The sequence below is a fragment of the Rhineura floridana genome, chromosome 13, assembly GCF_030035675.1.
Source record: "Rhineura floridana isolate rRhiFlo1 chromosome 13, rRhiFlo1.hap2, whole genome shotgun sequence".
In the NCBI taxonomy this organism is placed as follows: domain Eukaryota; kingdom Metazoa; phylum Chordata; class Lepidosauria; order Squamata; family Rhineuridae; genus Rhineura; species Rhineura floridana.
Window position 1 is genome coordinate 28,733,944 of NC_084492.1, and position 15,760 is coordinate 28,749,703.

Here is a 15,760-nt window from a genome sequence, read left to right on the forward strand (position 1 = left end):
AGTACCCAGCAACAGCACAAAAAACTAGGTGGTTGTTGTTATGTGCCTTCAAGTCGATTACGACTTATGGCGACCCTATGAATCAGCGACCTCCAAGAGCATCTGTCGTGAACCGCCCTGTTCAGATATTGTAAGTTCAGGTCTGTGGCTTCCTTGATGGAATCAATCCATCTCTTGCTTGGCCTTCCTCTTTTTCTGCTCCCTTCTGTTTTTCCCAGCATTATTGTCTTTTCTAGTGAATCATGTCTTCTCATTATGTGTCCAAAGTATGATAACCTTGGTTTCATCATCACCACAGACCTGAACTTACAAGATCTGAACAGGGTGGTTCATGACAGATGCTCTTGGAGGTCACTGATTCACAAGGTCGCCATAAGTCATAATCGACTTGAAGGCACATAACAACAAGCTAATGCTGCTCACTTCATGCTGTGGCAATGAATTCCATACAATATGTATTGCGTTTAGAAGTTCTTACTTTTGCCTCTCCTGAAACTATTTCCCCTCAGTTTCATACTTTTATCTATTCACTTTTTCCTCAATACGTTACCAATATCTATCATGTCTTCCCAACCCCCCCAAGAGCCTCTCTCCAAAACAGAAAAGCCCCAAACTCTTTCTCCTTTCCCCATAAAAAGGTGCTCTGAGCACCTCATTACTTGGGTTGCCCTTTTAGGCAAATAAGGTTACAATTTTTAATCCAATCATCCTGCTTTTAAACACATGAAAAAGAATCTGACAACGTGTATCGTTATCAGTCCCTCTAACATCCAGCTCAGCTGGTGAGTGCCAACAGAACTGACATCAAAACAGGGCCACCGAGAAACAGGAGGGAGGGAGCAGCATGCTAAGGAGAACTTCAAGATTTGCAAACTGCAGACCTCTAAACAATGGATTGCATCCAACAAATTTTTACTCAGAGTAGACCCATTGAAATGAATGAACCTAGTCATGTTCATAAAATTAAATCATTTAACTCTGAGTAGGACTAATATATATTGCCACTACTTGGTGCCATCCACAACAGGGGTAGCCAACATGCTGCCTTCCAGGTATTTTGGACTATAATTCCCATCAGCCCCATTCAGCATGGCCAAGAGCCAGGGATAATGAGAGTTGCAATCCAATAACATCTACAGCAGGGGTAGCTAACAGGGTACCCTCCAAATGTTTTGGACCACAACTTCCATCAGCCACGGATGATAGGAGTTGCAGTCCAATAACATCATGTTAGCTATCCCTGATCTACAGCCATTCTGAATTTAAAACAACAACAACAACAACACCAAGTTTAGATTCTACTGTACATTCATATTCACCTTTCTCACACCCGCACAGAGAGTAGCATGGTACCATGGTAGCAAAGAACAATCTCTCAAAGAACCCCTTTACATCACATTATTTAGTGAAGAAGTTCTGGATGTTCTCAGCACAAACAGAACCGGAATGCTGTTACAATTTATCTTCATTTCAAAGTGTTTGCACATTATCAGAAAAGCAAGCCCTGGGCCTTTACCAATGAACCAATGATCAATTCATCAACAGCGACATTCCGCCTCTGCAGTTTCTCCCCAAAAAGAGAAAACACACAAACGTTACATTGTTGAGACAGAAGTGGGGTGGGTGGGAGGGAACCCATCAAAGGTCACTTTTTTATAATTACATTGGAATGAAGGTGCAACGGCAGCTATTGCAGAAAACTTCAGAGGAGCTATACCTGAGAAAAGTCATAACCCGATTCAATGTGCCCACTAGAAGGAAGAATGAGTCCTGGGAGGATAAAAGTATATTAGTCTTTGTGTGTAATGGATTTTATTGGACATATGGAACCAATCTAAAAACTGTGTTACAATGGATAGGTTTGGGAGTAAAGACAGGAATGTGACATACACAAAACAGTTTTCTGTACAAAACAACCACCATCTTTACCTGATTGGGTCACGGACGAGTCCCAGTTCAAAGTAAAATCCGACGACTCGCCTTCTTCAACTAAAAAAAAAAAGTACAAAAGTTTCAGGGACAGGAAAAAAAGAAGAATGAACCCAACACGCTCTTCAAAACGGCTTATATATGGGGTAGCCAACATGGTGCTCTCTAGACGTTGGGGGACGCCAACTCCCATAAGTTCCAGCCAGCATAGCCAATGGCCAGTCATGTTGGGAGTTGTAGCCCAACAACATCTAGACGAGGGTAAGGGGATGGGGACCGCTGTTCTAGGACAAAGTTATTGCAACACCTGGAGGGCACTATGTTGGCTATCCCTAGCTTACACCACAGAAAAACCAATCAATGGGGTCATGGTGTTTTTTTTAATTGATAATTTTTGCAGTTATATTTGGTTACATGCTCACATGTGGAAAAAAAGTTGCCTGCCTATCCACTGTCTACATTGCTTTTGGTATTCAAGCTACTTCACAATTATTAACACTACATTCATCCTCATAACCACCCTGCAAGGTGGGCAGTCCACATTCCCTAATCCATTCAAGGAGAACTGAGGGTGGATGAAGCAGGGATCAGAACCATGGTCTACATCAATATTTATACCCATTAGGCTCAGCCATTTGGGTGTATTCTGAAATGCAGATATTTAACTTGCATTTCACCTTAATGGTTTGTGCATTAATAATGTAAAGTTTTAGAAGGGGAGGGAGACTCGACTTAGGTGCTCTACACAAAATGTTGCATTAAGCATGCTTTACACATTTTAATCCAATCAGAATACCCACAGCTGAGAGGCTGATCACATGCTTTGTATGCAGAAGACCCCAGTCCAACCCTCTCATCCCCAGGTAGGGCTGGGAAAGTCTCCTGCCTGAAACCTTGGAGAACTACTGGGAGAGCACAGAGTCAGACAACAGCTAGAGAGACCAGTAGGTCTGGCTCACACAGCGTCCTGTGTACCTATCAAAGAAGAAATTGACCTTTCAATTAAACTAGTATCCCTTCCCCAAAGTCAAAGCAACCAGTAGTGAAAATACCATTTGGACTCCATCCTGGTCTGCTTTAGTGTAGTAGAAACTTTATTCTATTCAAATGCAAAGTCAGTCCAATCCGGTTGCAAACGTTAGATACAGGCATGCTATTGGATCACAAGGCACTCATTCACACACACACTTTCAGCAGGGTAATGGACTTTTTATATATAAGACATTAAAACAGTTATGGCCTTTAGATTACATTTTTTATTTTCTGGAAGCTGACTGCCCCTCCTTTCCCTCATGGGATGAAAACAACCTTGTTGCTAACCTACCAAATTGATGCAGGGTGTTAACAAGAACTTGGAAAAGAGTAACATTCTTTTTAATATGAGTGATAAATGTCCAAAGTACTCTAATCAATACCCAACTATTGCGATTTATGGACTTTTGATGGAAGGGTATATTTATGACGGAACCACTGAACAATTTCACCTCTTTAATGAAACAAATGCTTAGCCTCTTACGTTGGAGATGCTGCTGTACAATTACTTATTTTTTGAAGGACAAAACTATATTGGGAAGTGTGTGCATGACAAATTGCTATTTAGAACCATGGTGAACAAAACAAAAGAACAGGGAACATTTTCTTCTAGCTCATAAACAGTTGGACTTTCTGAGTACCTAGGGCGTCCAGCAAGTATGTAGAAGCAGCTACCTTAGTTTGGGTGGCCCCATTTCACTTCCAAAATGATATGCACTCAACCACCTCAGTTCACTATTAGAGCGAAGGATATCCAAGTGCTAGCAGTGAACAATGTAACCATGAAAAAGCATTTGCAGAACTTCACATCAGCTGTATAACTTTGGGCAGATACTTCTGCCAACCATAATCCTTGAGCAGAAGGTCAGACTGTTTTAGAAGAATCTCTGAAATAAACTGAAACACTTAAACTGTCCCAACACTGATGTATTTGGCTTTCCTCCTGAGCATAAGTGTAAGAGAGTTTTCTGTTACAACCTGAAAACAGAAAATAACTTTGTGTGCAAGACAGAAAGCAACTTTACTATCATCGTTCTAAGCAGTTCAAATTAATGTTCTTCTTGAGCACACCATCTGTCTGTAACTAAAGGCCAATTTAGTTACTAGAGTGGTATGAGAACCATTCCCCCATGGCCGATCTCATACTACTCTGGTTAGCATCTGTAGGAAGGAATCATAGATAGGAAAAAAAACTAATGAGTTGCTTCCAGAACCAACAAGATGGCCCTGAGGTTAGGGGCATCAGCATGGAGAAGCAATCTCCCAGTCTATAAGATTCCTTCTTACAAACATTACCAGAACAGTGTGGGAGGCACCCATGGGGACATAGGCCCACGCTGCTCAGATAATGTATAAAATCAGACTTGAATCTTCAGCTACTAGCAAATAATCCAAATGGGGAAATTATGATTTCAACGCAAATATGAGACATACACAAAACACATTTTCTTCTATTTTGTGTTTACTTTTCACCTTTGGAGAAAAGCAGTCATATTTCCCCTTTCTGAGAGAGATTCTTGAACACAGCTGAAGTGGTTTCCCCATATCCCACTGACCAGTGTCCAAACTGGCATCCTCAACAATACCGACTCTGGTGGGGCAAATGGTGGGGGAGCTCAACTGGCTTGCATGCCTTGACACAGGCACTTGCTGTGGATAAAGAAGCATGACTGATATGCCAAAGCTAAAATAGAAAGCAGCAAGTCTTTCCTGTATTCCAAATCAGATTTTTTTTTAACCTGTAGCAACGACTGGCCTTTCCTTGGCACTGTTCAGTGCACATGAAGGCTAACTGGCATACTAAGAGACAAAAAAGTTACAGGTCTAGAACGTTACCTATAACATCTCAAATTACTCATATGCTCAGCTACTTGCAGTCCATGAACTAAAACAGGCACAGGGATCTTATGTGGGCACAAACACAGTGTGTACTCCTTTTCATAACAGCGTAACAGACAGACATTTAATGAAGGAAAGAGAGACTGTGAAACCTATTCAAAGGCACAGAACTGAGTTACTATGAGTTACCCCTTCTTCAGAGCCCCTCTCCACATGCCTTCTGAAGCCAGAAGGGTGGCTACTCACAAGAGGGGCCTTCTCTGTATACAGTCCAAACATTGTGAAAGTCCACTGGCTTTTAAAGGTATCTAAGATGCATTGACGTTAACGTTAGCTGGTGTGCTTATTTGCTGGTTCTGTTTTTATTTCTTCCAGTTTTGCTTTTGCTTTCAGTTATTCGTGTTATGTTAAAAGTTGCAAGCCAGAGGAAAACAAGAAACTGCCTAGTCTAGTCAGACAACTATTGCACCTAGCTCAGTATTGCTGACACTGACCAGCAGCAGCTCTCCAGGATCTCAGGAAGTCATTCTCAGCCCTGCCTGGAGATGCCAGAGATTGAATGTGGGACCTTTTGCATGCAAATTGTGTGCTCTACCACTGAACTATGGCCATTCTGTCACAGGCATTCACTGAGTATAACTCCATTAATTAACAATAGCTTCTGTAGTCCTTCCATGGTGGTTTGGGCTTCATTTTACAAGACTGGTAAAATAAAGGTTTTTTTAAGGTCTAGAAATCTCAGCCAGATGGTCAGTTTGGAGAGAATGGCCAGTGTTGAGATTTGTCCAACTCCCCCTTGCTGTTCCAGGTTCTCCCAAGCATGACTGTCTCATTTAGCTGCTGCTGCTGCTGCTTCATCATCATCATCATCATCATCATTATTAAATAAATAAATTCATATCCACCCTTCCTCCCAGTAGGAACCCAGGGCTAAATTAACTAACTAAAAAGGGGGCCCTATTAAAGCCCTTCCCATGTCAGGACTTAAAACATTGGCTTTTACCATCTTATCATTCAAAATCACCACCACCACTCTCCCCATCATCACCCCCCCCAAAAGGCTTCTAACCAATTTGAGATGGGATGGAGGAATCCAAGATTTCTTCCATTCACAAGCAACACAGAGAGAAAGTGTCCATACCATCTTGCTCAACACTTAATTCCCCAGAGCTGTAGACTGCAAAGCTAGCCTGGGTAAACTTGGATGATTCTGGTGCTTTCATGAGAAGAAATTGCTGCAACTGACACATCATATACAAATTTGCACTACTGTTTACACCTGTGGCTGTATTAACTTTGTGGATAATAGAGAGTCCCTTGGACTGTGTGAGCACCGAATTTCAGCTTTCTACCTCTTGTGGAAGCACCTTAATTTGGATACCGTCTATAGGTAAATTATCTGTATCTGTAGTTCTCAAACTCCCCACACACACACCCCACCAGAAAACTGTTGATGGTCTTGGCAGACCACTTAAATGATATCTCTGCCTCTTGTAGCAATTGTAATGCACTCTGCTAGGTGCTATATTGTTTTTTTAATTGTGTTTTTACTGCTTTTTATTGCTTCTTTTATTTCTTATATTATATGTCACTATATTACAGTTTGCATTCCACAGAATTCAAATGCAACAAAATACAATAAAAGGAGGGGAAAGCAATGAAAATACCATTAAAAATTAATATGAATATTTAATGTGGACATGTCTTGGACCACCTGAACAAAGTTCACGGTCCACTAGTAGTCCAGGGACCACAGTTTGCAAACCTCTGATCTATATTGTACATACTGTCTTCTATAGGTTAGGAATGGAACACAGGAAGGTTCTTACACAGAATCGGACCATTGGTCCATCTTCATACTGTCTACACTGCCTGGCAGCAGCTCTCCAGCATTTCAGACAGAAGTATTTCCCAGCCCTACATGGAGATGACAGGGATTCAATCTGGGACCTTCTTCATGCAAAGCGGATGCTCTGCCACTGAATGAAAGCCCTTCCCCTAAATGTCAAAGAATCAATTTCCGTTTCTCATTTTTCTAACCTTAAATTTAATTTGCCCTATTTCCATATCCTTCTGCAATTTTTTTGTTCAAAATTCCACATGAAAAACTCATTTATTTTCGTGCACATCTCTTAATGTATGCATTTTTAAACACAATTTTGCTTAATATATGCGTTTTTGCATATTTCCCCCCAAAATATACACACATTATTATTCTTTGGTTATAAGCTACGTAATATCCTTTGGGTTCAGATTCTGAATTTGGTTGGAGACGGACAACACAAAATTCAGAGAATGGCAAATTTGGACTGAAAGGTATGTTTCAGTGTGTGTATTCGTTCTGGAAGTGCAAATTTAGTAGGTGCACATTAAAATGTGAACTGAACAAATCTCTTCCTCATTCAGTTATTGGTCAAACAATCAAACTATGTGCTTAAGACTGCATTGTACTCTACGTAGTACCACGTAGCCATATAGGCAATAAGGAATTCCATGCAGATGAGTGAGTGGGCTGGAAAGGAGGAACAGAGTGCTCTATCCTTCCACTGTGCAAGAGATGTGAAGGCTCAGAAGAAAACGAGGAAAATTGGGGGGGACCTCTTTTTTCCACCCCCCTTTTTCAAAAAAAAAATGGGGGGGAGAAAGTTGTGGGGGTTTCCCCCCAAAAAAATTTTCCAGATTTTTTTCTGGGCCTCCACATCTCTACTCTCTGCACACCAAAGAAACCACAAGAGCCAAGGATGCACCCTACTGTTCCGCAACACAGAAATGCAGGCTGCTGCAAAACAGACAAAGCTCTCTATCCTTCCTCTGCCAGCTTCCAGCAGCCTAGTAAACATTTTTGCAAACTAGTTACTTTTGTGCACTGATTGACAAGAGCGGCTTAAGAATATGTTTAATGCACGTAAACGTTTTTCTGAGTGAGCGCCATTGTAATCATTTCAGTTCATTAATATATAATGTATGAACAAACTGCTACATGCAAACCACTTTGGAGGAAGTTGACAGAGGTCACCCATTCCATCAAGAGTACAGAAATAAGCCAGTGTGCATTATTATTATTGGGTTGTAGGTCAACAAAGCCCTACTCAGTGTAGACTCATTGTAATTAATGAACCTCAGCTAGCCATGTCTACAGTCTACTCTGAGTAGGACTAGCATTGATACTACCTGTTACTATTTTTTAATTTATGAATTGGTTCCTCAAAGCAATTTACAACATAATACAACATATAAAAATTGCATGTATAAAAACAACTGCATTTCTAAAAACATTTTTTTTAAATTACTTATAAAACAATTGAAAACAACAACAATCACAAATATAAAATCAATTTTGATTCCAGTACAGGCACCAACTGGGATAACAATGTCCACGCTCGTTGAAAGAGCGAAGTCTTTGTATAGTTTTGTTTCATTGTTTTAGTAAAACAGATTTGCAAACTAATCAGAGGGTTTTGCTATTTTTTTAACCAATATGTCTTGCTGCTATTTTAGGTAATGATTCATAAGACTCCAATTATATTTTTGGTCGTTACGTTTTCAAAGCAAATAGATCTTCAGCATTATTATGACTATTATTACTAATCTTCAACTTCCATGCAGAATGTCCCAGGTTCAATCCCCGCCATCTCCAGGTAGGGATGGGAGAGAGTCCTTGCCTGAACCGCTGTGGAGATGCTGCCAGTCAGTGTAGACAATACTGAGCTAGATGTACCAATGGTCTGACTCAGAATTAGGTAACTTCCTATTTTCCTAAAACACCCATTTTAGGCTCAGAACTGCAGAAACATACAGAAAGACAATCCCAATGCAAGGGTGCAAGGCAAGAGAATAGTTCAGTGCTAAAATCCGCACACTTAAAAGATGCTCATATATAAGAGGGGACTCCTGAGACTAACCTACCTTCTCTGTATTGATATCAGGTGGTATAGCAGGTCAGCTGAAGGCAAAGCTACCATGATCATTTTGCTTTCAGTTGACATAAAACACAACTGAGGGCACTTGGAGCCCTTTAAGTCAGCTACTAAGATCACAAAAGGAATGCCTTTCACTACTTCCCCAGTGCTGTTAGCAGACTGAAAAACTAGGTCGGGTAGGCCTGGATAACTATGGTACCTTCAGGTGAACACACCAGAGACAGCTACTAACCAACCAACATAATCAACACTGCCACATATACACAAAGCATCATCCATCAGTTGTTTCAGCCGTCTTGCAAAAACAAGACCTTTTTGCCCAGGCTTTCCCTGGCTCATATTACTGAATTCTTGTATTTTTAAAAGTTTTTTTAAAAAAACTATTTTACAGGTTGTTTATATTGTATCTCTGATTTTATGATACTGGGTTGCATCCAACTACATTCTACTACTCAGAGTAGAACCACTGACATTAATGTAGCTAAGTTACTCCTGTCCATCAACTTCCACGGGTCTGTTCTGGGTGGTATACAGAGTAGACCCTTTAATAGACAGGACTAACTTAATTTCAAGGGGTCATCTCTGAGTAGGACTAACTTCAGATACAAGCCACTGTTTTATTATTTCTGTACTATGTTTTGTGTAGTGCTTAAGAGATTTTTTAAAATATTAAGCCAGATATGGGGAACCTTTGGCCCTCCAGATGTTGCCGAAATATTTATTTATTATTTCTTGCATTTAGGCCCCATCTTGCTCCAAGGCACTCAAGGTGGAATACATGGTTCTCCCCCTCCTCATTTAATCTCCACAACAATCCTGTCAGGTAGATTAGGCTGAGAGGCAGTGACTGGCCCAAGGTCATCTAGCGAGCTTCACAGCTGAATGGGGATTCGAACTAAAAACATTATATCATCCCTGGCCCTTGACCATGCTCGCTGGGGCAGATGGGAGATGTAATTCAGCAATTTCTGGAGGGCCAAAGGTCGCCTAACACCTTTACTAAGTGGTTTAAAAATGCTTTTAAATAAACAAACTGCATAAATAGTTATAATTAACCAACATTGCAACATATAAACATAAAAAACTGCCTGGTATCAAGTCACATCTTGGGGCACATCATTGGTCCATTTAGCTCAGTAATATCTACTCAGACTGGCAGCAGCTCTCCACACAGTCTCAACAGGGTTTTTTTCCCCATCATCTGTTACCTGATTCTTACCAGGGCATTTTTTAAAGGAATTGTTTCTGAGTGTTCATTTTTTCATTCAAATATCTTGCACGTGGAAGCCTACCATGTAAAAGTCCTGACATTTGGATTGAGGTGAAAGTGGTTCAAACTAAAAAAAAAAAAAATAGGGAATGTATATAGCCTTGCAAATGCTCTTACACAATTTACTAGCCTAGCAAAATCCTTACTGTTATTATTATTATTCATTATTATTATTTGATTTATATGCTTCCCATCCTCCCAGTAGGAGCCCAACCACCAGTAAATGCATGAATTAAAAAACAATTTATCATTAAAAACTGCTCCTGCAGATTCACGCCGTGCTGCAGCAGAATTCTTATGAAAAAAGAGCAAAGATACAGAGGACATCAGTGTACAGGGAGAGAGGTTTTGCTAAGATGTTTTCCAGAAAGGCTGGTGGTTTGCAAGAACCCCAAGTATTATTGTGAAATGTGCCTCTATGTTCTATTCAATTTCACTAAACTTTCATACCTCTGGTGAGTGTTTCAGTAGCTTCTAATTTGAATTTATGTTCTTAGTTCATTGATAAAATGTTATGTGTCCATTCGTGTCCACTATGTGTCCAAAAGATAGGACTGGAAGTCCATTTGGACACACAATTATTACTTTAAAAATGTCTCGATTCTCACCACAGACTGAATGTGTCACCTTCGACATGCATAGCATGTGCTCTGCCACTAAGCTATTACTCGCTCCTTAGGGCCAAGCTGAGAACCCAGAGCAAATCAGGTCATCCTGTACCAACTCAATACAGTCTCAGGCATCCCCCTGAGCAGACTGCCGTGGGAAACAAGTCAACATAAAAGCCACTACGTCGATAGAACTGCAGCAGCATTGGCAAGCAGAGACTATTTATTTCTGGAACGTATATACTGCTTAATCCATTAGCATTCCTAAGCTGTGTACATAATAAAAATAAAGAAAATAAAACAATAAAAAGTATCATAAAAACTGAACACTGCCTTGTAATGCCGGGTGGAACAAGAAAGCCTTCATCATGCACCTGAAGCTCAGCAAGGAGGGATGCCTGTCTAATCTCAGATGAGAGGGAGTTTCGCAGAATTGGGCCCACAACAGTGCATGCATGGCTTCTAGTTGTTACAAGCCGTGCATCTGAGTCATGGGGGATCACTAACACAGCCATGGGGGGCCACCAATCCAGTGATCAGGCAGCGATATAAGGGATCAGGCTGTCCTTAAGGATATCCTGTAAAGGGCCTTGTAAATTAATACAAGAACCTTGAATCTAGCTTGGTAACGTATGGGCAGCCCATGCAAGCTTTTAAGCACCAGAGTTATGTGCTGGTAGAAGCTGGTCCCCATCAACAGTCTCACCGCAACATTTTGCACCAGACGTTGCTTAATTCAGGGATGCTTTCAAGGCCAAGAACCTCCATCTAAGCTCAGCTGCTTTTAGATTTTTGAGGAGAGCTGAAGAGCAGCTATCTGGCACTTTCCTCAACCTCATTGCAAAGCGCAGTATGAGCCCTGGCCCTTTGCCAGGTTTTTTTTTTCCACCTGCCACCCCTTAATGGGGCCATTATACATCATGCCTTCATTGGCTGAGCAACCCCATGAAAAAGACAAGAGGGCATTTTACACAGCTTATTTAGCTGGTTCACAGCTTAAACTCACACAGGTTCTTCGGCCACTTTTCTTCTTCACCAAAGACGTAATGGGGATTGGCAGAGAGTGTATATGTGGATTGATGGAGCAGTGGGGGGAGGGATGTTTGTTCTGTTGGCAAAAGCCAGAGGAGATGAAATCCAGGCAACTAAAGCACTGTGGGTCAGGAGAGCGGGGAGCGAGCGAGAGCAACACACACACACACACACAAGAAAGTGTACAGATAGCAGGAGTGATCCAGAACATTTCGCTGCCTGGGACAAAGGGCAAGATGGTGGCTCCGTGCCACCCCAATTCCACGTACAGAAGCCGAGACTGCAACTGAATGTTACTGTACTTCAACATAGGCAACAGAAAGCATCCTCCAATGTACCTGAGCAGGCTAACTTAAGGGGCACAGGGCAGGGCATGCAACATACACAACCCTGTCTGCTCCAAACTCCTCAGCATCTGATGCCTGAGGGGAGCACCTCTCTTTGCCTAATACTAGGACCAGAGAGAGAGAGAGAGGACAGAAAGAAAGGAATCCAAGGAGGAAGACATAACAGTTGTTATAAAAGCAAGCAAACTGGGGAGGAAAAGATAGCATCAGCAGGTTTATGGCAAGATCTAATTATGGGCAACCTAATCCTCCAGGTCACTGAAATCTGTCTCTTCCCTTCTTTCCAGAGATAACAGGGAGGAAATTAGATCCACTTAAATTTTGCTCAAATTCAGACTTCATGCCAAACTATGGTTAAGAAAGATTAACTATGTTTGGGGTGCTTTCTGAATTGACAAACAGTTGATTCGCATTTCACAGTTTATGGCTTCCCATGAGTGAGCACCATACTTGGGCACACTGATGAACCCCTCCCATTTTGCTCCGGCCTGCCGGAAGCAACAAACTGCAAGCTCTGGTTTAGCATGATGTGGAAATGAGCACTGATGGTTTCTTTCTTCCAAACAAGCCACAAGCAGTAAGCCAGGAACAACCTTAAGGATTACAAATTAGGGTGGGGGTGGTGGAGTTAAAGCAAAAGTTAGGACTCTGTACATGACACACTGTGCTCAGTACTGCACTGCACAGCCTGATTAGCACATAATGATTGTCAAACCCCTTGAGTGACATAAAGTTCACCAACAATGATTTCACACAGAATATTTTGAATCATTCACATGGACCATCTTGCACAAAATCATGTTTGTCCACATAACACCCACATGAAGTAGGTCATGGTTTTCCCCTTCAACTGATTGAGAACAAGGGGAAGTTATTTACCCACCATTCAATGGCTCAGTTTGGCTGGTCTTGCAAACCATGGCTTCGAATGGAAACTAGCTAGGAACCCTTCCCTCCTCCTACGTAAGGCACAGCTTTCAGTGTGAAGTTTAGGGCCAACCACAATTGGCAGTGACATCAAAATTGGCAAACTGTGGTTAGCACTTGCCTCCAAGCCAGAATTGGAAACCCACTGCAAACCACGGTTCCCAATTCTGTTTTGGAGGGTGAGCATGGTTTCTCCACTCAGAAGGCACTGCAAGTGAAGTGCAGCTAAGCACAAGAGGGAAGAATAGGGCAAGTCCACTATTATTTCCAATGACAGAGGAGATATGAACCAATGTTTCTAGAGTTAAATCCAACTCTGTACCCACCGAACAGTACAGTGAGGAAGGTTATAGGCAGTGGTAGGACACCTGTTTTGCTTGTTTGTTGGAACTGCTTTTTAAGGGTTTGTTTTTAAAAAAATTGAAAGATGGATTTAAAGATATTTTGTTTTAATGTCTTTTTTTATTATGTTTTATAGTGTTTTTGTTTGCCGCCCTGGGCTTCTACTGGGAGAAAGGGCGGGATATAAAATTTGTTGTTGTTGTTATAATGCAGAGGGTCCCTGATTCAATCTCCAGCATCTCTAGATGGCGCAGGGAAAAGACTCCTCCCTGAAACACTGGTAAATCACTGCCAGTCAGTGTCTACAATTCTGAGTCACGTGGGCCAATGCTGTGACACTGTATGAGGCAGATTCCTCTGTTCCTAATGGTTTGTTCTGTGTAATATTGTTCATCATTCAGACTCCTATGCCACAGTTCCCATACATTTTTTTTATAAAAAAAATCTGATGCATAACTAAGATCTGAGCCAAACACCATCAGCTCAAGAGGTGAAATCTTTCTTGGAGTGTGTCATGCAAGACTCAAGGAGGGTGCATTTTAAATAAGAAAACTGCATTTAGAAGACTAACTTATTAGAGGGAACAATTCTCTAGACTGGAGACGGAAAACTTGTAGCCCTCTAGGTAGGGATGGGCAAGAAATTTGATTCAGTTTGCATCTGAAGCTGAATCTATTAAATTTGCACTTTCCAAAACAACATGAGAACTGAAACACAGCCAGCCTTTGAAATCTGCAATGCAGTTCGCCAACCAATGTTTAACAAAATGCATATGTTAGGGGAAAGTGTGCACAAACTGAATATACGAGTGAAAATAACATATAAAAATGTGTTATATTAGGAAAAAGTGCTTAGAAAAATGTGTTTCTTAGGAGAAATTTGCACTAAAATGCTGGAGAATTTTCATGAGGATTTTTTTAAAAAAATTGCAAATTGCTGCAGAAACGTGCAGAACTGAATTAAAGGTTGGAAAAATGAGAAACTGAGAGAACCAAAATTGACAGTTGCGTCCAGCCCTACCTCTAGATGTTGCTAGATTGCAGCTCCATCATCCTTAACCATTGGCCATGCTGGCTGGGGTGGACAGGAGTCCAACAACACCTGGAGGGCCACAGGTTCTCCATCCCTACTCTAAAGCTACCCCTCATCCAACTTTTAAACAAAACAAGTGGGGAAGGGTCTCAGTTCAGTGGTAGAGCATATCTGCCTTGCACGCAGAAGGTCCCAAGTTCAATTCCTGGCATCTCAAGGTATGGCCTAGAGAGAATCCTGCCTGAAATCCTGGAGAGCCCCTGCCAATCAGTGCACACAATCCTGAGCCAGATGGACCACAGGTCTGAATCAGTATAAGGCAGTTTCCTGTGTTCCTATATTCCAAACGGATTTATCATCAGTAAACTTAAGCTGCTAGTTTCTTACCAGCTTCACAATATTCCTGCTCTCCCACAGCAATCTGAAAGAACTCCCTAACCTTTCATAAACAGACCTTTAAGAACAACTTGGTACTGTGGGAGAGGGAGAGAGTTTGGTTTTGATGTGGGAGATCCCAAGCAGTAAATCTCGATGGGTGGCCTTGGTTGGCCACAACTTAACACAAGTTCTCACAAGGTTAGGAACACAGAAAGTACTATAAACAAACCCTGTATGCTGGTGATGTCTGCTAGGAAGCCACCACCTATTGATCACAACCCAGGTCCAAGAAATGCCACAGTAGCCAGACAAATACTGTAAACATTTTAGCACTCTTATTATTGAACAGCAGAAGCGACATGGACTATCAGAATTTGCTTTCCTAGTTTATTAAGGAATTACTCACCAAGACAAACTTTCAGGGGGAGAAAGCATATAAGGTCAGCCACACCAACCTCAAATTTTGTTATGTTTGCCTCTCTTTTTTTTAAAAAAAGTTACAATTTTGTTCAACAGCAAAAGCTCATTGAATCATTCCTGAATTCCAGATTTCTACATCTCAGCCTTTAAAAAAAACTACACACATCACATTTTACTGCTAATCTTTGGAAGTTAAACATTTTCTTTTCCACTACCCAGCTACTAATTCCTGAGTAGGCAGCACAGGAAATAGGGGAGAGAGACCTTTTTTCCTGACTAGCTATTTTGACAGGCATTTTCCAGACAGCTGCTTCCTCCAGCAACTAGAGGACTTTTTGCAAGCGGCAGGCATGCTGATTCAGCAACTCCAACACATGCAACCTGGAGATGGCCCATCCTGGACCCCTAGGCTGGTTGCTGCTAAACTAGCAGGATCAGCACAAGTGACACAGCAACAGAAACACCAAACCAGATGCCACTGCGCCAACCTTAGGCAATCAGATGCACCTTCTCTGAGATGCTGTCATGAGCTGGATGGGTCAAGGCTAGGGATGTAAAATGTCATTTTCCATTCTACTCTGAATTTGTCAAATGCCCCACTGTTTTTAGCCGCAGTTCTTTCCTCCAGAACGACTGTGTTCATCTTGCTGTCCGCTGTGGCAAAACTACGTAACTTATGTAATT

The 15,760-nt window shown here is 41.5% G+C and overlaps 1 protein-coding gene across 12 annotated transcripts in view; it reads right to left on the reverse strand.

The window, feature by feature from the left end:
- Positions 1-15,760, reverse strand: part of ZNF423 (zinc finger protein 423) — a 403,966-nt gene that overhangs the window by 311,587 nt on the left and 76,619 nt on the right. For 11 of the 12 annotated variants that reach the window (XM_061594190.1, XM_061594187.1, XM_061594196.1 and 8 more), the window contains exon 2: positions 1,930-1,989. The exons of the other annotated variant lie outside the window; for it this stretch is intronic. Coding sequence is in view for 3 of the 11 variants with exons in the window: in XM_061594187.1 (XP_061450171.1) it covers positions 1,930-1,989 (60 nt within the window). In the remaining 8 variants the exon portion in view is untranslated. The remainder of the gene's footprint in view (positions 1-1,929; positions 1,990-15,760) is intronic. 12 annotated transcript variants of the gene reach the window in all.